The following is a 25,322-nucleotide window of genomic DNA, read 5'->3' on the forward strand; positions in this document are numbered from 1 at the left end:
GCCCGCAGTCCTTTATTCTTTTTGCTTGAGATGGCTTCAGCAATTCTGGATCTTTTGCGGTTCCACATAAATTTGGTTGTTTTTTTTTCTATTTCTGTGAAGAATGTCATTGGTATTGTGAGAAGGATTGCATTTAATTTGTAGATTGTTTTGGGCAGTATGAACATTTTTAATAATATTGATTCTTCCGACATATGAAATTGGCATATTTTTCATTTTTTGTGTGGGTCTTCTTCAGTTTTTTTACCAATGTTTTATAGTTTTCACTGTGGAAATCTTTCACTTCGTTGGTTATGTTTATTCCTACGTATTTTACTTTATTTGCAGCTACCGTAAATGAGATTATTTTCTTAATCTCTTTTTCAGATTGTTTTCTGGTGGCATATAGAAATGCTACTGATTTTCGTATGTTGGTTTCGTATCCTGTAGTTTTACTGAATTTGTTTATCTGTTCTGATAGTTTTTTGGTGGAGTCTTTAGATATTTTTTAAAAACTTCACATCATGTCATCTGCAAACAAGGATAACTTGACTTCTTCTTTTCCAATTTGGATGTCATTTATTTCTTTCTCTTGTCTAATTGCTCTGTCTAGGACTTCTACTTCTATGTTGAATAAAAGAGGTGAAAGTGAGCATTTTTATCGTGTTTCAGATCTTAGAAGAAAGGTTTTCAGTTTCCTCATTCAGTAAGATACCAGCTGTGAGTTTGCCATACATGGCTTCTATCATGTAGAGATATGTTCCTTCAAAACTCAATTTTTTGAGAGTTTTTATAATTAAATAATGTTGCACTTTATCAAATGCTTTTTGGTATCTATTGAAATGATCATACGGTTTTTGTCCTCTGTGGGGTTGATATGATGTATTACATTGATTGATTTGCATATGTTGAACTATCCGTGCACCCCAGAAATAAATTCCGCTTGATCATAATGAATCATCTTTTTAATGTATTGTTGAATTTTGTTTTCTAGTATTTTGTTAAAGGTTTTTGCATCTATGCTAATCAGGGATATTAGCCTATAGTTTTCTTTTCTGTTTTGTCTTTGTCTGGTTTTGGTTTTGGGGTTATACTGGCCTTGAGGTATGAATCTGGAAGTATTCCTTCCTCTCTGATTTTTTTGTAACAGTTTGAATATAATTGAATTGATATTAGCTCTTCTTTAAGTGTTTGGTAGAATTCAGCAGTAAAGCCATCAGATCCTGGGCTTTTTGTTGATGAAAGACTTTTAGTTACTGCTTTTATCTGATTATTTGTTGCTTGTCTTTTCAGCTTTTAGATTTCTTCATGGTTCTATCTTGATAGGTTATAGGTGCTAGGAATTTATCCATTTCCTCTAGGTTTTCTATTTTATTGTCATATAGTTACTCATAACAGTCTCTAACGATCATCTGAATTTCTGTGGTATCACTTGTTACGTGTCCCTTTTAATCTCTTGTTTTATTTGTTTGAGTTGCTCTCCTTTTTTAAGTCAGATTAAAGCTTTGTTGATTTTGTTTATCTGTTCAAGAAAATAACTTTTCATTTCATTGATCTTTTGTGTTTTTTAAAGTCCTAATTTCATTCATTTCTGCTCTGATTTTTATTATTTCTACCTTCTACTAATTTGTGTTTGGTTTGTTCTTGCTCTTCCAGTTATTTGAGATACATTATTAGATTGTTTATTTGAAGTTTTACTACTTTTTTGATGTAGGATTTCATTACTCTAAATTTCTCTTGTAGCACTGCTTTTGATATATATATATATATATATATATACCATAGTTTTATGCTGTGTTTTCACTTTCATTTGTTTTAAGAAATTTTTTAAAAATTTAAAAATGTCCTTATTGACCTATTGTCCATTGAGGGGCATACTGCTTAATTTCCACATGTTTTTGTAGTTTCTAATGTTACTCCTGTTATTGATTTCTAGTTTTATTCCATGGTGGTCAGAGAACATACTTCATATAATTTCATTTAAAAAATATTTTTTGAGAATTCTTTTGTTGCCTGGAATAAATGTTCCATGTACTAGAACATGTAGCATATCCTAGAGAATGTTCCATGTACTGAGGAGAAGAATGTGTAGCTGCAGCTGTTGAATGAAACATTCTGTAAATGTATATAAGGTCCATTTGATCTATGGTGCAGACTAGGTCTGACAATTTTTGGTTGATTTTCTGTTTAGATGATCTGTCTAGTACTGAAAGTGGGGTGTTGAAGTGCCCAGCTATTACTGTATTGCAGTCTGTCTAGCTCTGTTTTTAGCTCTAATAACATTTATTTATCTGGGTGCTCCAATGTTGCTTGATATTTAAAAAATTATTTCAATCTCTTTGTTAAATTTCTGATACAATTCTGAATTCCTTGTGTTATCTTGAGCTTCTTTGAGCTTCTTCAGAAAAGTTATTTTGAATTCCCTATTTGAAAGGTCACAACTCTCCGTCACTCCAGGATTGGTCACTGATAGCTTATTTAATCCGTTTGATGAAGTCATATTTTCTTTATGCTTGAAAACATTTGTCAATGCCTGGGCATTGAAGAGTTCAGCATTTATTCCAATCTTCACAGTCTGGGCTTGTTTGCACATATCATTCTTGAAAGGGCTTTCCACGTATTCAAAAGAGACTGAGTATCATGATCTAAGCCTGTGGTCACTGCAGCCTTATCAGCACCCTAAGATCAAGAGCACTGCAGACTCCTAGATACACTGCTCTGATGGACTTGGATAAGATAAGGAAGAATCCCTCAGCTACCAGACAAAGTCTCTAGCTCTCCTCTCTCTCTTTCCCCTCTTCAGAAGGATATTCTCCATGATGGGCTGCCTGGAACTCAGGGAGAAGTGATGCAAGTACTCCCATGGCCTCCACAACTGGCAGTATGCTGGGTCACACCTGAAGCCAGCACAGTACTGGGTCTTGTCTAGGGTCTCTGAATCCTACTGCTTGGCTACCACTGGGGCTGAGAAGGGGTCCTATTCTTTCTTGAAGAATATGCCCACTCAACACCTTGATCATACCAGATTTCCGTTAGCAAGGAATAATATCAAGCAAGACCTAAATAAAGAGTTATTCTATACTTATGCACACCAGGGTGTTTGTACTAGTTCCTACTAGTGCTGTAGCAAAGTACCACAGTCTTCGTGACTTAAAGCAACACAATTCTATATGTTACAGTTACAGAGATCAGAGGTTTAAAATGGGTCAACAGGGCTGTGTTTTTCCTAGAGGCTCTAGGGGAGAATTCATTTCCTTGGCTTTTCTAGTTTCTAGAGGTTCTCTGCATTCCTTGGCAGACAAGAGAGGATCATTGCCCATATGATAATGATAACATATTATTAATTAAATGCCATGAACCAGAGATCTTAAGAGAGAGCATGAAAGCAAGATTACTCAAGAAAGTGGGGGGTGGAAAGGAGAGAGAGAAAGAAGGCAGTTGAATTTCTGGAAGAGGGATAAGGCAAAATAAAAAAATTTAAAGCCATAACCAGGAATTCAGACCAGTTCCTATCTGCTGATACAAACATTAACTATCAGTTACATTTTCAGCAGTTACTCAAAAACGGATATTCAGACTCCCTCCCAATTCAACTCCATTCCCCTACACTGGAAATTTTAAGACCCAGTGCCAGATTCCAGGCTCTAGAAAGCACTGGTTCTTAACTTAGCTATATGTCGGAATAACCTGGGAGCTTTAAAGGAAATTGATATTTAGATCCCCTCTGAAAGATTGTGAATATTAGGGTATGCTTAGGGACTTCGGCTTTTCAAAGTTTCCAGGTGATTTAAACAGGCAGCAAAGATTAAGAACCACTGGGCTAGAGAATGGATTCGAGAGAGAGCCCTCACTTCAAGGTCTACCTTTTGAACACTGCTTCTAACTGAAAGAGGTTAAGGGGCTTTAGGAGGAGAGGATAGTCTTTGTCTTTTACTCAGATTTATCATTTTATATTCTATCTTCTCTTTCATTCACACATTTGTTCATTCACTCATCTACAGGTCATACACTACTCCAGGCTCTTTAAACATAGGCTGTGCAACACATATACTCTCCCAGCTCCTCTTCCTAGAAGGAGACTAGACATGAAACAATATGTCACAAATAACCATAAAATTACAAAGTAGTATTCAAAGCAATTCTCTTTGAATGTAGTCAAAATACTTTTTTTTTTTTTTTTGAGACAGAGTCTTGCTCTGTTGCCAGGTGCCATGCTGGAGTGCAGTGGCGCGATCTCAGCTCACTGCAACCTCCGCCTCCCGGGTTCAAGCAATTCTCCTTCCTCAGCCTCCTGCGTAGCTGGGACTACAGATGCGCGCCACCATGCCCAGCTAAGTTTTATATTTTAGTAGAGACGGGGTTTCACTATGTTGGTCAGGATGGTCTTAATCTCTTGACCTCATGATCCGCCCCGCCTCGGCCTCCCAAAGTGTTGGGATTACAGGAGTGAGCCACCACATCCAGCCCCAAATACTTTTTAAAAAAGCAAAAGGCTAGGTTAAAGCTGATTGTGAGATGACAAAAGAAAACCATGCCTTAAAGTAATAATAGCAGGTAGTACTTAGAATGTTGTTCATTGCTTATTGTCTGCAATGTAAGAGATACCTACATTAGTAGACTGGTAAATGTTAAGCAGCTCTCCGAGTTAAAAAGGAAGACCTTGCTCTGTGATATTTGCTAATTTTTCTGATGTAAATACTGCTGCCAGGGCCAATTTCAAAACTAGCAACACAATATCAACGAATGTGCAGCTGAGAAGAGATGCACACAATTAGCTCTCATGGGCTGGTACAAACTAGCACAAGCATACCATTGGCTATCTGAAAAGGCTCAAATAAATGATAACTGAAAAGAATGCCAACTTCTATACATATTTTATTTGCTTTTGCTTTGTTTTCTCCTCTATTATTTCTTTGTTTCTGAATCATTGTCTTTATTTTTGACAGAGTAGTTGGGAGGGGAGGTTTGAGTTTTATAGATAACTCATCTTTCATCTCTTTACCTGCGCTGCTCTCATAAACTTGTGGAGTTTTGCCACAGCATGAAATTGCCTCTTTACTCTCCCCGCTCTGTCGCTTCTTCTGTCCTTGTTTATGACATGAGCTTGCCAGAAATGTCCTTTGTCATGGCTGAGCCACACTGATCACGATGCTCTAAGTTAAAAACCTAATTTCTACTCTAGAAACATTTACTGAGCATTTACCATATGCTAAATACTGATCTAATAAGCACTAACACCACCAACTCATAAACTCTCGTAACAACACTAAAAGGTAGGTGGTATTATTATCTCCACTTGTATGAGGGATAAATGAGGAATAAAGCAACTTGTCCAGGGTCATTTGTATATCCAGTTAGGGATGAGGTCAAATAGTCTGGCTCCAGAGTCTGTGTTCGTAACCACTATGGAAATGCATCCCCCAAATCCCAGGTTTTCTATTTTTAGTGTAGAGAACAGGCCCCTTACAAAAAAGTAAGTATTCAGGGTGTTTCAACAATTTGGAAGCATCAGTGTGATCTCTTTTAAATTACTTTATTGCTTGCCAAATTAATATAACTCTATTCTCTACCTGTACATATGTTTAGGTCTAGAAGACAGCTAATGTGATGGTTAATACTGAGTGTCAACTTGGTTGGATTGAAGGACACTGAGTATTGTTCCTGAGTGTGTCTGTGAGGGTGTTGCCAAAGGAGATTAACATTTGAGTCAGTGGACTGGGAAAGTGGACTCACCCTTAATCTGGTGGGCACAATCTAATCAGCTGCCAGCAAATATAAAGCAGGCGGAAAAACGTGAAAAGGCGAGACTGGCCTAGCCTCCCAACCTACATCTTTCTCCCATGCTGGATGCCGCCTGTCCTCCAACATGAGACTCCAAGTTCTTCAGTTCGGAGACTCAGACTGGCTCTCTTTGCTCCTCAAGCTTGCAGACAGCCTATTGTGAGACCCTTAATAAACTCCTATATATACAGGAGTATATATAATACATACTCCTGTTTCAGGGTTCCTTAGAAGGACAGAACTAACAGGAGATATATACATGTGCATGTGTGTGTGTGTGTGTGTGTGTGTGTGTGTGTGTGTGTGTATAACAGCTTATTATCACCATTTTCCTTCTTTTCCACATCTCATCTCAGTAACTTGCACGTGACCTTGCTCCCTTCCCACCCCGTTTTTCTAAACACCATTTTTTTTTTCAAATCTTGTTGGGGTAACAAAAAATTTTTCAAAAATTTTTTGAGCAATGGAGTTCCTCTATTAAGAGTTAGTAATCTCTGCACATAGCACAGCCCAAAATTAAAATTTATTATACACGATGAGTACATGACAAATTTGTTTTCAGTAACTGTGTTTACTGCAGTAACAAAAACAGTCAGAGAGCTAGGCAACCCGAGGCAGAAATCATATATAAGATGATAGTGGTTCTTCTGCTCAGTCATCACTTACACCTTTTAGTATAATCTGATGTAAAATGGGTTGCCTTTGTCATAAGCTCATCCACATACAGACATTACAAGATGGATACAAACTTAGTACTTTCTTAGCAGCTAACCACAGCTAATCATATTTTCAATTAGTTGCGTTCTTTATAAATTGCAGCATCAGTTCTTCCAGTTTAGTATTCCAATTCTGAGAGTTGGCTGAAACAAAGCATTATCACTTCGATGGACCAGGGTTATAGTACTGTTGTGTTCTGATGGGTTTAATTTTTTTTAGGTCAACTGCGCTTGCCTGGCTCCCCTGGGTAGCCTGACTCGCCTGATTGTAGTGGTTTTGACCATGATCATCACACACACACACACACTCACACGCACACACACACACACACACACACACACACGTATGCAAAGTTTTTACAACAGAAATTGTCTTTGATATTTTCTATTCCACTGTATTTACATTTTGTAAAACTGCTAATACTGACTTAGCAAATGACTTTACAACGCATTCATGGGTTGCAACTCCTAGTTTGAAATTCACTGCCTCAGTAGTGTTGCCTCTGCTCCAAAATGAAGCTCACACTCCTTAACATAGCACTAGAAAGCTCTTCAGAATCTGCATCTTCCCTTTCTTTCCAGCTTCATTGCTCACCACATCCCCTCTGAACGCCAGACTCCAGGCATATAGAACTGTTTTCATTTTCCATAAAGCTTGTAGTCTCTCCCCAGGACCCTTTTACAACATACACTGTGTGCTGTTCACCCTTGCATCCCTAGTTCAACATACTGCCTACCATGTATTAGGCATTTAACAAATGTTAGTTAAATGAGTAAGTGAATGATGAAATGAACAAATGAAAAAAAACTCTGTGGAAATCTATTCAGAAGAACGTACTGTCACAATAATGTCTCAAAGATTTAACTCTGAAAATCCAGCCACAGGCTACAGAGAGGAGAAAAGGCATTCAATTTCCTTAATTACAATTAGAGAAATTTGTAATTTCTGAATGCCAGGGTAAATAGTTTCATGATGACCATATTTATATTGAGGAAATGTTCACCCATTTAATTTGAGTCACATGGATCCAGTCCTCAACAAATAAAGCAGACAAGGAAAAGTGACAGCATATTACATTCTGTACCCTCCTTGGTATAATGATGATGTGGAAGTTAAGCTTTAAAAACACAGAGTCCTGGTTACTGTAGCAACTACTTCTTTGATATTATAGGTAATCACAGAGAGATATGCAGCCACAGTTTATTTGCTCATGAAAAATGCTCAGTGGTGGCTTACCACCCCTGGCCAAAATAATCTATCCCATGTTCTTCTGAAGCAACAGTGGAACACAACAATGATATATTTTAGGCCAGTGGGTCTCAAACTTTACTGAACACATGGACCACTTGGGGAATTTTGTTAAAATGCATATTCTGATTCAGAAGGTCTGTGATGAGGTCTGAGACTATTTCGAAACAGGTTCCAGGTGATGCTGATGTTGCGTGTCCATGGACCAGTCTTTAAATAGCAAGAAAAGTTCATGATAGATTGAAGACTTCCTATTGCTCCTAAGGAACAATATTTCCCAGACTAAAATATTTTTTTTCCACAAGGTAACTGGGCTACAGGTTGGTAGTATGACAACTTGACCTAATGACATGTAGTACTGGAAGCAAAACCATTTAATAAAAGGAATGGCCTCTTCTTTCCTTTGCCCACTCTCAACACTGTGCCTGTTCCCTTTCAAATTATGAAGAACCAGTACATTTATTCCAAAATAAGATGTCTTTCACTTACCAGTGAAGCAACCACTTTTTATTTACCTCCATATAAGGAGCTTTTTAAAATACAATAACTGCAATTGTCTGCAATATTCTATTTTGCTGCTACCCAGAGCTAAAATATGTGGAAAGATTTATGAAAGCCATGCAGAGTTCAAGTAGCTCCGTATATAATTCTGGCTCATAAGCCTCTCACCCGATAACTTTTGTTAGAGATTTTCTTAAGGTTTTTAATGAAAGATAAGAAAATCCCATTCTCAGAGTCAGCTCCCCACTTTTCAGTAACATCTGCAAATCAAGATTTTCTGATCAGAATCGAACAATATGGGTGGGGTTTTTTAGTTCTTTCTTTTTTTAAAAAAAAGCATTTTCTTCTGTGTACTTTTATCCAGGAAGAGAGGAAAAAACGGGGAGACACACGTACACAGCTGCTTTTGCTATAAAGTCTCTCTTTAGTATGTTTACGTAAGAAAGGCAAAATCCCAGCAAGTTATTCTATGGACATCAACAAACTGATTCTAAAGTTTACATGGAGAGGCAAAAGACCCAAAATAACTAACAGAAAATTGAAGAAGAAAAATAAAGTTGGAAGGCTGACCCTACCTGACTTCAGGCTTATTTTAAAGCCACATTAATCAAGACAGTGTGGTGTTGGGGAAATAGCAGATGGATAGATTAATAGAAGAGAATAGAGAGCTCAGCAATCACCTAAATACAGCAAACTAATCTTTGACAAAAGAGCAAAGACAAAAAAATGGAGAAAAGATAGCCTTTTCAAAAAATGGCACTGAAACAACTGGACTTCTGCATTTAAAAAAAGGAATCTAGACACTACGAGAAAGACCATTTAGAAAGAAGTCTGCATAGGATAAAAGCAAATCCAATTTAAATAACTAACCATATTTATCTGACATGGAATACCCATTATTATGATTGAAATAAATTTATAAATATATCATGGAGCGCTATTCTTCCAAAAACTTCAGGCTTTCATAGATAAATTTAAAAGAAACAATGTAACCTCTCTGGAGTCCATGCAAGCCTAGTACATTCTGCATCCTCCAGAGATTTCTTAAAGGAGCCAAAATTACATTCCTCTTCACGTCAATCATGCCGGCCTGAAGCACTGCCCTTCCTTACCCATCCTACTGAGGCAGAGGCCCCATGTGCATCACATGAACCTGGTCTTTCCCCAGCCCTTTTCTGTTTGGGCCATACTGGACCCAAAATCTAGGCCAATAAGATTCTTCTTTCTCTTTGGACAAAGAATAAGGAAATACAATGAGGGTAGAGTTAGGAGATGAATTTAAAAGGATGTATAGAAAAGCCATACAGTAAGAGTGAGAGTGAGGGCCACAAGAATTATGAGAAAGTAGAAAACCTGAAGACCAATTAATATAACAGGGCTAAAATTTATTAATGTATGAGTTTTCCTAGCTTCTTTCTCTCTTCTTTCTCCCTTCACACTTTCACTAAAAGAAATACCTGCTGAATATTTCCCTCTACTGGCCATTTAATTACACAGATTGTGGGAAATACCAGGATGGCATATTTGCATGAATAAGATTGAATTGAGAGAGAGAGAGAGTGAGAGAGAGAGAAAGTGAGACAGACAGAGAGAGAGAGAGAGAGAGAGAGAGAGAGAGAGAAGCCTGCACTGGAATGGAGAAAAGGAACTAGACAGCAAAAAAGTCTAAAAGATAACTGGCAAGGAAGGTTCAGTTGGGGTTGGATTGGGATCTTGGCACAAAGGGGTTGAGGGAGCTTGAGGCTGCATTACAAGGGCAGGAGTCAGTAGAATGGCTCTGTATGAATACTGGTGTGGTAGCATCGTGCCTACAGTCCGGGATGGCCTGGAAAGACACTCCAGAATTGAACATGTCTTTCAAAGCATGAAAGAGTTTTGTGGAATGCTACTGAATGTAACAGAAAAAATTTGAATGGAATGGTAAAAAGGAGTTCTAAGACCTGTTTGGTGATTAATTAACTGAAATGTTTAAAAGCTTTTTTGAAATATGTAATTGAAGATTAAAATTATTTTAATCTTAGTCCAGTGATGGTCAGAGACTAAATAGAGAAAAGATAGCCTTTTCAACAAATTGCAAAGCATGAAAGAGTTTTGTGGAATGCTACTGAATGTAATAGAAAAAAATTCAAATGGACTGGGGGAAAGGGGTACAGTGCTTGGTCCAGTCCTGGTCACTGGATTAAGTTTCTTTGAGTTTGACACCATACCTAGCCTGGGCTATCTAAAGCACTAGGATTTATTCAGCCTACAAGAGTAAAGGGACAGTTGGAGGATATGAAACAGTAAAAACATAGAACAAACCAAAAGATTAACTACCATAGTAGTAAAAAGCAATCATATTTAATAAGCAGGTCTTTGTTCACTACTGGAGAGCAGTGGAGTCACATTCATGGCCCAGCTCTGAAGATTCATGAATTCTTTATGCTGATCTTCATACAGCTGCTTTTGGGGGTTCCACTTAAGTCTCTATCAGACCTACTAGTTACTGTCTTTAAATTTAAAAGAGATCCCTCTCTCCATCATTGCTACAAAATAGCCTTCCTATAATTCCAATTATTTTAGATAAGTTGAATCTTTGTTCCTTACAACCCCAAAAGCAAAACTACAATATTCCCAAAAGATAAATACAATCTCATTCTTACATACATCACAAAAAATAAATATAACTGATTCCTAAAAAGCCTTAAACATTAGAACAATGACATATAAGATGATATCCATTATTTCATTCAAATATATATATTTAAAAACTCCTATGTGCTACTGAGAACAGAACTCTCTATGTGATGGGCAGAGGCTAAGTGCTGGATAAACAAAACAGACAAGTCTTCGGCTTTATGCAACTTACATTCTAGTGGAAGAGACCAAAAATAGATAGTCACTTGAATCATGTCTTCAAGGTCATAAAATTCAGATGTGTTATTTCTGCAATATTGAAAATCTAATTTGAATAATGTTCTTGCAGAATTAACTAGCCGTTTCAGCATCTTGCAAACACAGTGTGAATATCTGTATTTTATACCTAATGATTCTATTTATAGGTAATATAAAATTTTAACAGGGTTTACATCTTACCCAGAGTTTTATTTTATTTTACTTTATTAAGTCCTGACTTAGTTTGTTTTAAGCTCTTCACCAGTGCTAATTTCTAAGGCGATGTCAAATACTTCTTTAAAAATATATTACCACTGTTTCTTTCTTGGAAATCAGTGTTTGGATCAGGTTCATAAAGATACTTAGATTTTGATCCAGTAAAATTCCTCCTCATAAGAATAAAACCTTTATTGTTTGTAGACATTACAGTAAAAAAAAATTTTTTTAACCAAGCAGGTAGTTTCATCTGTAGAATAGCTTTGTTGTTACTTTTATACTTGAGTCAATACATACTTCTATGAATATGTATCTGTATTAGGGGCCTATGCATTAATTAGTAGACTTGCTGGCAGGGTTATTTACAGTCAGTGTGCAAGGGTCCATTTTCACAAAGGTCTCTGAGGAAAAGATCACAGCAAATTTTCACTACAGAAATTTGTCTTCCAGGTCTCAAACTAGTATCTGATTTCAAGGGGTGGAACTGCTGAAGGCACCACTGCACAAACAGGGCATAAGCAAATGTTGAAGCATAATTCACCGCAGAAAGTGAAATTCTTCCTCTGTCAATATAACCACTGTGGTTAAAAACTCAACACTGAAGCAGACTGGTTGGGTCAAAGCCTGGCGCCAGCATTTCCAGTCCATATGAGCTTGGGCATTTTACTTACTATAAAAAATTAAGATTTTTTTAAAAAGGCTACAAATACCTTCCATCACTTTCTGCAAGCTCTCCAAACCATGATTTTGGCACTTGTCACATCAAGCAAAAGAATCTGTTTTCCTATTCTTTGAATCTGGAGCTAGTGATGTGACTTGCTTCATCACAGAAGTAATATTTCTGTGACTTTCAATCCTAGGTCTTGAGGGATTCTGATTCTTCTACTCTCTCTCTCTCAGAATGTGGTGCCTCCACATAAAGAATTCTGGGCATCCTGCTGAAGGAGGAAACCATGTGGGTGGGACAGAGATGGCCTATCCCTTGCTGAGGTCACCTAAAACAATGAGCCCCTATGAGGTCGCTAGATAAATGTAGCTCCATGAGTGAACAAGGTGAGGCCAGCAGAACCAACAGATGAGCCAACCTGAAACTGTTACCTGTAGAATCATGACTGATTCTTTAATCACCTAAATTTTTTGTGTTTTGTTTTGCAGAATAGCTAATTAATACACTAACACCTCTCTAAGCCTCCATTTTCTCATCTGTAAAATGAGAATAAAATTATATTTGGCATACAGTAACCTCTATGTTAAGACTTTGATACCTATTCTCATATTATTCCCACTCCCACTTCTCTGAAGTACCTAGCAAGGCTCTAGTGCCCAGGATTGCCCAGATCTCAGCAAGTCTGTGCCAGCATCACAGGAAAGTCAAAAGACAATATTCATACAAGTGACATCATTGTTTCACAGTCACTCTTACCCTGGTGTCCAAATTAAGGTGCCGTCATGTACCTTTTCAGGCCATGAACTAAACAGCCAGAATGTCAACAGGGTCACTGGCTGCACATGTTGATAATCAAGGGAGGTTCTGCTGGGGTGGGATAGGGAGTGAGGTACACAGGGGTTGAGAAAAGTTGTCTTAAATTACAAGACAGAGGCAGGAGACAGCGGGATAGCTTCCTAGGAACATTGGTGTTGCAACGTGTGCCTATAGCCTGGAAAGACACATGAGCCTTGAAAGGAACTACAAAATCAGCTTTAGTCCCAACAAATTTTTTTACCACCCCTTTATCCTCCTCTTGAGATGTATTACTGCTTCTGAAATAAATGAAAGCAGCACTCTTTTCTGTTTTCCGAGTACAAATGATTAGTTTAAATCCTCACTGCTTGAGCATGAAAGTAATTATTTTCAGGTAAATTGTACTTATGTGAAATAACTACTTTATTGTATTTTAACATAAATAAACTAAAAGGGACCTGCTTTTTACAGCTGCTTTGTAAAAGTGCATCTCAAATACATTTGAGATATTACTAGCAGTGCAACACGTTTTAAAAAAATTCTCTAACATCCTTATTGTATATAAAACTCTTCTACACAAAAATGTAGCTAACACTTTAAGTGGCAGAATTTTGAATCTGTGAACAACAACTATAGCTTCCTTTCTTTGGGCACCCTCTAGGTGCCTGGTCCTTTTGACACCTGGGGTCATTCACTGTCACAGCAACACTGTAAGGGGGGAATATGTTTTCCTAAGTTTACAGATTAGGACACCAAAGCAAAAAGAAATTAAATAATTATACCATAGTCAAACACTATGTTTGCCAACCTACAACATTTGCAGATTTTAAATGCATCTCAATCTCACAAGGAAATTTTTAAAAATGTTAACATATTTTTATACATGTATTAAAGGGGACCTTAAAAAGAGATTGAATAAACGAAAAGATGTAAGTACTAAATGTTTCATAGAGAAATCAAATGAGAAAATAAGAAGAACTACATACGCATTAATATTTTTGTTAAAGCTTGATCTAAAACATTTATCTTTGTCATATTTTCTGCGGCCACATCAACCACTGGGGGGCAGCATGAAACGTTATTTTATAACTTCTCTCCTTGCTCTTCTAATAGGGGAAGCTTTAATGCCAGGACATGTAACTTATAATCTAGTTAATACAAACACTAATAAAGAACGAAACAGGATTAGAACCCAATACTGTTTGATTCCACAATCCATGTTCATTTTCACAGCATCAAACTGTTTATCTATCCTTCTATTTCGTTCAGGATGTAGGAACATGATGTTTTTTAAGATTTCTATTACCTTGAATAGCCTACAATCTCTCTGATCTGACAGTAAATGCATTTCTCCAAAACCAAGCTATAGGTAGGACTAATTTAGTTTTGCAAAGACAGATAAAAACAATAAGCACTTACTTGAGACTTCAGAGTTCATCCTTAAGAATCTTTAGCTTTAAGACATAAAAGGAAATAAAAAGTACAGCTTCTGCTGAATTTTTCTTAAAGGCACAGACTGAGAGAGAACTGTCAAGATCAAGTTCCAGAATCCCATTCACTGACCTTTCAATAATTTCTTAGCGGAGGGAGAAGGCATATGTCCATCACTAGAAGGAATAGGCAGCCTGGAAATTGGTCTGCTGGGGAGTATATGTTAATAAATGAGATGGAAGCAGCAGAGAGAGATGCCAGCACCCCATCCCAAACCAGAAAAGGTAGACAAGAAGGAGTTATTCAAAACACTGGTTCAGCTTGATCCTGAAAAACCTAGTGCAGGGCTTGGCCCTATGGGGAGACATATGGACAGGGAGCTTATATTCCCTATAAGTTGACTCAGTCCATTAGACATATGTGGCCAACTCTGCTAAACACATCTAACTACCCTGAGTGCCTTCCTATCGAAGAAGTTCGTGTTAAGCAGTCAGCCTTCCCAAGGAGGTTAGGTGGCTAACAGGGCCCCAAGTGTCCCCACTGCAGTTGTTAGCTTCTTGCATTTCCATGGATTCAGTCAGTAAGGAGACAATGAACATCAATGAATTCAGGAAGTTTATTACTTGCACAGACGGCAAAGGCAAGTCAGCACAGGAAGACGCTAAGTTTTGAAGGGCAAGATGACTGAAAGCATGGGCAGTGGGTCACTCTTCTGGGGAGGAACAACCTTTAAACTACAGCCAAGCAATTGTACAGACTTACACAAAAGACTGTAGCTAAACCTTAAGTGGGAGCAAGGTAGGGAGTCTTACACTCAGCTGAAACCAAAAGGGAGGTAGATAAGAGACAGTCAACCTTCCACAAGATGGGGATAAGAAACTGCCTCACAGTGGCTCCTCAACAGGCGTTTCTCCCTTGCTCTAGGAGGTATCTCCAGGTGTTTGAATAGGGGCGACGATGGCTCTCCCTGGGGTGCATGATTAGTTCTATCGGTAAGAGAGAAAGGCCAAACTGGCTGGAATCCTTCCAGAATTTTCTGCAGCTACCAGGAAATACACTCTCTCACCTCCTGAGATAAAAACTTTTTTTTTGATTCGAGAATTTTTAATTGTGGAAAAATATATATAACATAAAATTTATGCTTGTAGCCATTTTTAAGTGTATGACTCAGTGGCATTAATCACATTCACGGTGTCAAGCAGTGGCACACCACTATCTGTTTCCAAAACTTTTTCATAACCCCAAACAAATTTAGGCATTAAGCAATAACTCTCCACTCTGCCCTCCTGCTAACCCCGGTAACCCTAATATCTTTTCAGTCTCTATGACTTTGCCTATTGTAAATAGTTTATGTAAGTAGAATCACACAATATTTGTTCTTTTGTGTCCGGCTTAGTTCACTGAGCATAATGCTTTCAAGGTTAATCCATGTTGTAGTATCAGAACTCCATTCCCTTTTATGGCTGAGTAATATTCCATTGTGTATATACAGAGCATATTTTGTATATCCATTTGTCCGTTGATGGATGCTTGGGTTGAGACAGACAATTTTAAAGCAAACGTAAGCTTATAGTTCCTGGGGTCATCTTTCATACTTGGGCAAAAGACGGTCAAGAATGAAACCACAGGCCTGGCACGGTGGCTCACACCTGTAATCCCAACACTTTGGGAGGCTGAGGTGGGTGGATCACCTGATGTCAGGAGTTTGAGACCAGCCTGGCCAATGTGGAGAAACCCCGTCTCTACTAAAAATACAAAAATTAGCTAGGTGTGGTGTCACCCACCTGTAATCCCAGCTACTGGGGAGGCTGAGGTAGGAGAACTGCTTGGACCCAGGAGGCAGAGGTCGCAGTAAACCGAGATGACACCACTGCACTCCAGTCTGGGAGACAGTGAGACTCCATATCAAAAAAAAAAAAAAAAAGAAGAATGAAACCACAATATAGGAGAAAGTGAAGCTGACCACAGAGGGGGAGTATGATCATTGTTGAAGACCTAAATCCAGTTATGCCTAAAACCAACCCTAACTCTGAGCGTTTCAGTTGCAGAGGGAGAATATACCCTTTTTTTCTTAAGGTAGTTGAAGTTGGGCTTCTCTCCCTACAAAGAAGAATCCTAATAAATCAACCACTGATCAAAGAAGAGTTATGTTCTAGAAAAGCAAACTAAAAAGGGCATTCATTTTACACCTCCTAAGTGCACAGTGAAATGTTTCAAGCTTTCTTACTGCAAAATCCTTCCCTGTCATTATTTTAAATGTTAAACTGTTCTTGTCCTAAGTAGAGAGAATCTTTTATATAAATTCTATTGCTGTTACTGCCACTCTCCCACCTACCAAGAACATTTAGTGACCTACAGCATCTTTTCTTCTCAAAGTGTACACATAATTGATTCTAGGAAAGATCAACCAGAGGCTAGTCCAGGGCATAATTCCCGATTTTACTGACAAACTGCTGTTGCTATTGGGCCTCTGTTTAATTTACTTCTTTTATTTTTTTATACTTCCTTATTTTAAAAAGACTATTCTTCATCAACAGCTTTTATCACTTCTGTTGAAAGACTTTTTCACCTCCACAAAACTGTTGATTTTACATAAATTTTACCATACGTAAATTTCCCCAGGAACTCTAACATTCCTGAAATACAGAAAAGAAAAAATATTATATAACAAATGTAACTGATGTCTTCTAGTCACTGGTTAAATAATAAAATGGAATTGAAGAAGTTCCAGGTTAAGCTCTCTGTTCTTAACTGGCCCTCAAAATTAACACCTTTTCACTAAATAAGGTTCAACAACCTCCTTTAATTCATTTCACCATGTATCAGCTCTCAACCTCTAAAAACACACCCTAACATCTCATGCTGTGGACAGTGAGTCTTCTCTTTCTCTCCCTCCTTCCTTTCCAGTTAAATCCTTTCATTTTTCATATAAAGTCACATGCAAAACTCTAATTCTGAAAAGGAGAGACAGGAGCTGTTACAATGAAGCTTGGAGCCTCGCCTACTCTCACTCTGTCACCTGCCCACATCCGTCACTGTGGCCCTGGGTAAAACGGACTGAAAAACCTTTGTTGTGAGGTGTGCTAATTTATAACTAAAGTTCTAGTCTCCGGGCAAGAGAATAGTTCTTCTCGTATTTCTTTGTATGTCTTATATTCCAATCTTTTCACCATTTTTGACTCCTTTCCAAATTCATATTGTAAGACTCTAAAAATGTTAAGGGCTTCAGTGAAGATGCAATAGTCTGCAGAAAATGGAAGAATTGCCTCTGAGCTCCCTGTTGGACTCCAGCTGATACAATTTACTTTTGGATTTTCTAAGCATTCTGACTGACATTGTCATTTTTAAAATATATAATAGCTATATTGACCTGGTACATGGGGTAGGCGCTGTACTTAAAAAAGACTTTACATCTATCATTTCTTTTACTCTTCATATCAGCCCGAGTTCTGGAGCTGTCAGCATTTACACTACATCAGTGGCTTGCAACCTTGGCTTCAAATGATAACTTTTCTAACTTGGGGGCCTCCTGGTACTGTCAGCATTTACACTACATCCGTGGCTTTCAACTCAGTTGCAAATTATAACTTTCGAGCTTGGGGAACTTTTGAAAACTCCATACCAGTCATCATAATCCGACCAATTAAATCAGAATCTCCAGGGGTAGGAAACAGGCATCTGTGTTTTTAAAAACTCCCAGATGATTCCTACATGTTGGCAAGATTGAGCACTAACACTCTAAGAGGAATCCTCATATCAGCTGCTGAGAAAATTAATTTTCTGTATTTTCTTACCCTAGTGCTCTTCAAAAGTAGTAAATGTGCATGAATGTGTACTTCCCCCAGTGATGCTGCCATTACTTAGAATATATTTCAAACTCCTTTTTTGGAATTGCTTTTTGTCAATTTGTCAGCCATCACTAGAAAATTGTTTTCACTGCCCTCAGCAGGATTTTGGGGAGAGCTGCAGAGTTGTGTGTGCACCTGGGGAGCTCATCCTCCCCCTGGCTGTGCCTGCATCCATAGCAGGATAAAAGTGGGCGCAGAGCCCAGCAGGCTCCTAGTAATGCCACTACTCCAAGCAACCCCCAAACACTCCCCAACTCATCTTATTAATGCTTAGAATCATAAAGCAGGCTAGCAATAGAATTGATTTTCTACCTCCTTCTGGGAAGTGTTCAGAATTAATATTCCTATGCCTTAAGTTTTCATTTGCCGCAGCTACCATGAGTCCCATTCTCTCCCAGCCCATCCCTCAACTTTGGACTCAAACACATCAGACTGTGAACATCCCTTAATCTGACTTAAGCCCCCTACTCCTCAATACTTGCACTGTGTGCCCTGGAACCTTGACATCACCAAAACCCCCTGCATTCTCTATCACTTCTTTGAATGCCTCCTTCCCCTTCTTTGTCTAATGGAAACGGCTTTTCCACAAGAACACAGCTTTCTCAATACCTACAATATCCCAGTGCACATAGGCAATACCCAGGAAATGCTGAATATAAGAATAACTTATAGTGCCATTAATAATAGTTTAGACTTTAGGCAGAGGAACAAGGTACCATGAGAGAATGATGAAGGCTGGTAAGGTATTCATGTGTAAGTGTCAAGTCTTCAGATCAGGTGAAAGACCATGGCTTATGATATTGATTAGATACTGATTTCAGAATCATCACAAAAGAAGTAAGAGTGGTGACTATAGCCTCTATGCATAAATGGATGATGAAAGAAAAGAGATTACATACTAAGCTTCAGTGGACAATCACTTGCAAAATAAGAGAAAGTGTGAGAACTCTCAAAAGGCAGAACATAAAGAGAACAGAGACATAAAGGAAACAAAGAAAGACAAACAAAGACTAGTTCATGGAAACTTAGAGAAGAGAGTGGTGTTCTGGAGCATTGGTCACAAGCAAAATCAATTGTTTTGCATTTAGCTGGAAGAAACAGAAGATGTTTAGTGAGTGAATTTGGAGGAACATTAAGACATTGTGAAGACAATGATAAAAAGGAGGAAAAAAAACAAAAACAAAATGGGGAGGAACAGGCTGCAGATAAGAATAGGTAAATCTGTGGCCCTAAGAAGGCAATGGGCAAATCCATGGCTGCAGTCCAACCAAATAAATCAGAGAAGAGCACAGAGACAAAACTCTCCTAAAGGAAAGTGCCATGGAAGCACAACTCCACCCTCATATGAGTAATAAAAAACTCATAAGCATATGCTCTTTATAATACTTGGGGGCAGAGAATCCTCACTCCTGCTAGCTCCTGGGGAATAAGAGTCAAGTCAATTGTTAGTTCAAACGTACGCCAATAAGGGGATGATGGTAACGCAAGGTGGATGAAAGGAATTGAATGTCAGCTTGCCTCCATGCTGCGCACACGTAGATGCAGAGGATCAGCTGTATCTCTTTCCAACTTCAGTGTAATTCATGTAAAAGCATGTTTGTGGATCTACTTTGCCTCACCTATTATTCATGGTCCCATCAGTGTACAAAAGAAAACTCAATGTATTTGCTCAGAGGTGTGCTGGAAAACAACTGTCTGATTTCTGTTTTGTTTCTCACTTTTTAAAACAGACCTAACTAGAAACTGCTGATTTCCATGATGTGAATACTCCCACCATGACCAATTTTAAACCAACAACACGTCCCTGAAAGGGGACCTGAGTAGAGTTATGCTCACCTGGCTCTGTAAGGCAGTGCGGCTGGCTCTAGAGTCAAGAGTAACTGGTCTGGGCTGGGGCTGGCGCAGGTCATTTTCAAAAGCCCTTCAGGAGATTTTCTGTGTAGCCAGGTCTAACCACTACTTACTTCAAGTAGTGCTTAACAAATTTTTTTTTTCTTTTAAAGACCTGAGTGAGCTGACTTCTATAGTGCTTATCAAAATTTAATGTGCATGTGAAACAACTGAGAACTTTGTTAAAATGCATGTTTTGACTCAATAGGTGCTGCTGGTCCCCAGCAAGAAAGAGAAGTCATTCACAGCCTTACCATTGTCAGAAATATTTGAGAGGCAATGTAGAGATGTCACAAACTGGAAATCCATGAATTATTTGTGACCACGTCCACAGAGATGTTTCCTTTTACCCAGTTGCATTTTACTTTTTGTCTTTGACTTAGAAGCCAGCATTATAAAAATCTGTATGCCCAGCTTTTCGGAAGGGGAGGTGGGAAAGCAATAACAACAACAAAAGAAGATGTGATAATCCTGGCACCACTCCCTCATGCTGCAATCATGCCTCCTTCAGAGGAGGCAGAGCCTTCCTTTTGCCACTGTTGCTTCCTGGTGATCTTCACTGCTTTGTTTGTGTTTCCTACCTTATTCCTGGAGGAATTTGAGGGGTATTCATATTTTAGGTTTTTACATAACTATATATCATATATATATATATATATATATATATACATATAAAACACATAGTTAATATATATATGTATATATATTTTTCCCTCCCCAGTTGCACTTCCAGAGCACTGGTCACAAGCAAAATCAATTGTTTTGCATTTAGCTGGAAGAAACAGAACATGTTCAGTGAGTGAATAATAGGTGAGGCAAAGTAGATCCACTTTTCTGCCTCATTTCCTGCCATTCCCCACATATAAACTGTGCATTCTTGCAATGCCTTGCATGGTATTCTTGAACTACGCCATCTTCTTTCTTTCCCCCAACTTGGCACTGACACCTGTTCCTAAAATACATTCCACCCTCTGCTGGAAACAGTCTAAATTATTATCTGAATTATTCTTCAAGACCCAGCTTGAACATTACATCCTTGAAGAAGCCGTCTGAATTTTCTGTGCTCCTATAGCAGAGTGGATCCTCTTTCTCTCTATTAAATCCTGTTTTTGCTCATTTGGGGGCTACCTCCTATTCTCTGAGGTCCTGAAGGGCATAGATAGGCTTTACTCACTTTTGTACTCTCCAGGTAGAACGCTTTGCCAGATAGGAGCTCCTCAGTAGCTTTGTAAAATAATAAATTATGGATTGATTTTTGGCTCTTAGATTACATTCTCTTGAACTTTCTTTTGTTAAGTTATCAAGGAAACTTTACAATGATTATCCTGTCCTATAATCCACAAGTTAATTCTCTTTTCATATTTATCTCTAGCCCCTCTGCAGGCTCTCTCCTCTCCCTCGCACTTCAATTTTGGTATTATTTACTCAGTTTATAAGATTATTATTTATGCTATAAATCTGGTCCCAGATAAACATAGGCCACCTCCAGTTGAACACCCCTTAATATAATTAATACCTTATGCTCTCATGGCATGATGAATTTTTTTTCAAAGCACTTTGCTGATACACTTTATTCTCACACTAACCCTATAAAATAAGTGAGCAATTTTACACGTCTTCAGTATTCAGAAGCTAAAGTGAAATGTTCTCCATGAAGTAAAAAGAGGGGAAAACAGAAAACTTGAGAAAAACCTTAGCAGTGCCCAAATAAGCCCTCAAGACAGAAGATACACTATACGGACATTCTTGGCCATCATTCCCCACTATGAATAGGAGCTAAAGTTCTGACTCAGTGCACTTTAAAACATCTCTAATCCCTAATGTTTTAATGAAAAATTGAGACGAACACATGCTAAATTAACATGTATTACAGCCAGGTCTTCTGATTTCCAGTATAAAATCCCACTTTGCATAATTATTTTCACCTTTACGAACAGAGCTATAATCATCCCCAGTACAAATCAGCTTCATAAATCCGGTTTCACAAACATTTAGAAATGAAAACTCATGCGCTTTTCCCCCCAAAACCAAGTTCTGTATGATAATCAAAAAATATCCATTAATTTTATGGAGTTAGTTTCACTGAGCAACTTTAAAATGCCCAAATACGATGACTGCATCAGTGTGCATAAGAAAGTTTCTAATCCATAAATCAATGTCTTACTTTCTACATTGTGTATTACTTTCAAGTCAACACTCTGTACTCAATGTTTAATGCTTTTTTCAAAATATTTACATTATAGATGGGATAAGAATATAGAACTTTAGCATTCTGACTCACTAACAGCAAACTCGGTTTAAGTTAATGGGAAAAAAAGCAACGCTCACTATCTCAAATTGGTAACGGTAGGATGAATAGGATGAAACACTCTCCATGACTTTAAGGGAATTAGTAATAGGGATAGAAATTGTAGAGACTGAAGGCACAATGATCACTTTCCCTTACATTTCCAACCATTTTAAGGGATAGAAATAGCAGAGATTGAAGGCATAATGATCAATTTCTCTTAGATTTTCAACTATTTTGATGGGGCCACAAGAATACACACAACCGTGAAAATGAGGGGGCCCGCGGTGCACCATGGGCACTGGTGAGACTGCAACACACTGCTGCTCATGGGTTTACTCCAGGGCATTCCCCAGCTGTGTCGCCTTGGAAAGGCTGGACCATCAGAAGTAGTATGGTGTCTGTTTTCCAACCTCCACACACTGCTCCCAACTCAGTGACTCCACCTCTCCTCTATCATTTTTGTTCCCATTATATAGAAGGAGGAGAATGTCAACTCTCCTTTTTTAATAGTCAAGAGGTCATCAGTCTTCTGTGTTCCTTTTTCCTGCATGACACTTAATACAATTTTTTAAAGGGCTAGTTCAATATTTTTTTCTGCACATGAATTATATTTGTTTTAGAAAGATATAAAGTCCATGCATATGTTCATAGGTACAAGGACCTGTCTGGAAGCAACTGGGAAGGAGATTTAGGGAACGATGAAATGAGATTTTTAACTTTGGTTTGTTTAATTATTTGAAATATTTTAATCTTACTTTTAGTTAGAAAACTAGGGGAGAAAAACCTGGTAATTACGGAAAAGGGAGCTGAAATAAGAGGAGAGAGGTGCGACTTCCCACCTCACTGCTCGGGACCTTTCCCAAGACTTTCAGCAACCTCTGTCTTTAAGCCACAAGGAGGAAGCGCTGGACGGGAATCAGAGGCGGCAAAAAAATTATGTCCAAGTGAACACAGGTGGCGAAGTTCTAAGAAAGAGCACCAGATTCATTTGACAGAAAAGTGTAAGGAAGTCCCCTGAAAGGCAGAGGGTTACGGGAGGAGCGGGCGCGACTCTTACCCCCCAGCCAGTTGTCAGAAATGTTCTGGAGCATGGTGACAGGGATGCAGAAGAAGGTGATGAGCAGGTCACTGAGCGCCAAGGAGCAGATAAAGATGTTGGTGACGGTGCGCATGGCCTTGTTGCGGGTCACCACATAGAACACCAGAGCATTGCCAAAGAGCGCCAGGGCGAAGATGAGCACGCCGGTGAGCACGAAGGCCAGCTTGGCGCGCCCGGGCAGCTCGGGGGTGTAGACGAGCGGTCTCAGCCGGTAAAGAGCGATGAACTGCTCCCGCGTCAGGTTGTGGTCCCGCAGCAGCCGGGAGAACCGCTCCGGGGTGATGTTGAGCGCCTGCATTGCTGTGCGCTCCTGGGACGCGGGGCCACCGCCCACTGCTGCCCGGCCCTCCGCGTCCGCGGCGCGGCGACGGCTTCAGGGTGACCGGCAGGTACGCGCCTCCCTTCCTCTGCCGGGGACTGTGGCGCGCGGGAGGGCTTTTGGCGGCACTCCGGGCGGCTCGGGAAAGGAAAGCAGCTCACGGATCAAACGCAAGATAAAGAGGCGGGAAGCCAGAGCACCGGAAGGCTCAATCTCAGTGACCAAAAATGTTCGCGGTTCAGAGAAAGTTCCTTCCCTGCTCTTCCCTAAGGCGCGGTGCCGCGATGGTCCGGGCTGCTGGAGCGCCACGCGGGGGTCCCCAGCGCCTCTGGCTCCCCGCCTTCTGGCCACAAGAGGCGAACGCCGGACCCGCTGGGGAAGCGGCAGAGGGTGGGGCTGAACTCGGCGACGCCCCCCTCACACAGACCCTCAGTGGCGCCAACCTTCGCCGCATCCTCAGGGCGAGGGAAGACTTCTCTGGCTCACCACCTTGCAGCCGCCCAGCGCCTGTCTCAGCGCACGGCCTCAGTCAGGGCATGCCTATATGTGGGTATTGCGGGATTCAACATTTTCAAGTTTCTCCTCTTGCGAAATAATGGGAGCCACAGATACCCAAGGCAACTAAGGGTTATTTGAAATCAGTTTCTGTATTGAAAAATAATTCGAATAGTTAATATATAGAACATGGAAAATTGCAAAGATAATACATAAATATCCTATGTACCCACCCTTCACCCAGTTTCCTTCATTCATGACACCTTATTTAACTACCGAACAATACAAAACCCGGGAATTGGACACCGATACAGTGTCTGCATATTTTTATCTCAAATGTAGAATCCTGTAACCACCACCCCAATCGGTATACAGACTGTTCTATCACCACAAAAAATCTCCCTGGTGCTGTTTACACTCACACCCAGCCCCTTCCTTCACCATCTCTAAGCCCTGTCAACCACTAATCTGTTCTCTCTCAACTTTCATCAGAACATTATATAAGGGAAGCCATACAATATACTTTCTTTTGATATTGAATTTTCTTCACTTAGCCTAAGGCTCTTTAAATCCATGCAAGTTGTTGTATGTTTTAATGGATGTTTCTTTTTATTGCTGAGGCTGTATCACGGTTTATTTAACCATCCACCTCTGGTAGGACATTTTGATTACCATTTTGAGCTATTACAAATAAAGCTGCTATAAAGAATCATGTACAGGTTTTTGTGTGAACATAGTTTTCCTTTCTATGGTAAATGCCAAAAGATTTTTATTATTGAGTCTGTAATATGTATATTTGATTTTTAAAGAGATTGACTACTTTTCAGAGTGGCTGTACAATTTTACACTTCTACCATCAATGCATGAGAAGTTTTGTTTCTCCACATCCTTGCCAGCATTTGGTTTTGTCACTATTTTTTTAAGCTGTTTTAATAGGAGTGTAGTGATATCTCTTTAGGGCCTTAATTTACATTTCCCTAATAGCAAGTGATATCAAACATCTCATGTGCTTATTTGCCATCCTTCTCACCAGAAATGTCTTTCCACATGTTTTTTCCATTTTTAATTGTATTGTTTATTTTATTTGCTGTTGAAAGTTCTTTTTATATTTTCCATACAAGTCCTTTGTCAGTTAGTAGTTTGCAAATATTGTCTTCCAGTCTGTAGTGATT

At 39.0% G+C, this 25,322-nt stretch overlaps 1 protein-coding gene across 1 annotated transcript in view; it reads right to left on the reverse strand.

Moving 5' to 3' along the window:
- The window catches only part of QRFPR (pyroglutamylated RFamide peptide receptor), a 54,546-nt gene extending 30,413 nt beyond the window's left edge, over positions 1-24,133 (reverse strand). The window contains exon 1 of the mRNA XM_017497580.2: positions 23,295-24,133. Within this exon, the coding sequence (XP_017353069.1) occupies positions 23,295-23,634 (340 nt within the window). The 5' untranslated portion in view covers positions 23,635-24,133. The remainder of the gene's footprint in view (positions 1-23,294) is intronic.
- Between the last annotated feature and the right edge of the window lie 1,189 nt (positions 24,134-25,322).

The sequence above is a fragment of the Cebus imitator genome, unplaced genomic scaffold (assembly GCF_001604975.1).
Source record: "Cebus imitator isolate Cc_AM_T3 unplaced genomic scaffold, Cebus_imitator-1.0 Scaffold233, whole genome shotgun sequence".
NCBI classification, from domain to species: Eukaryota; Metazoa; Chordata; class Mammalia; order Primates; family Cebidae; genus Cebus; species Cebus imitator.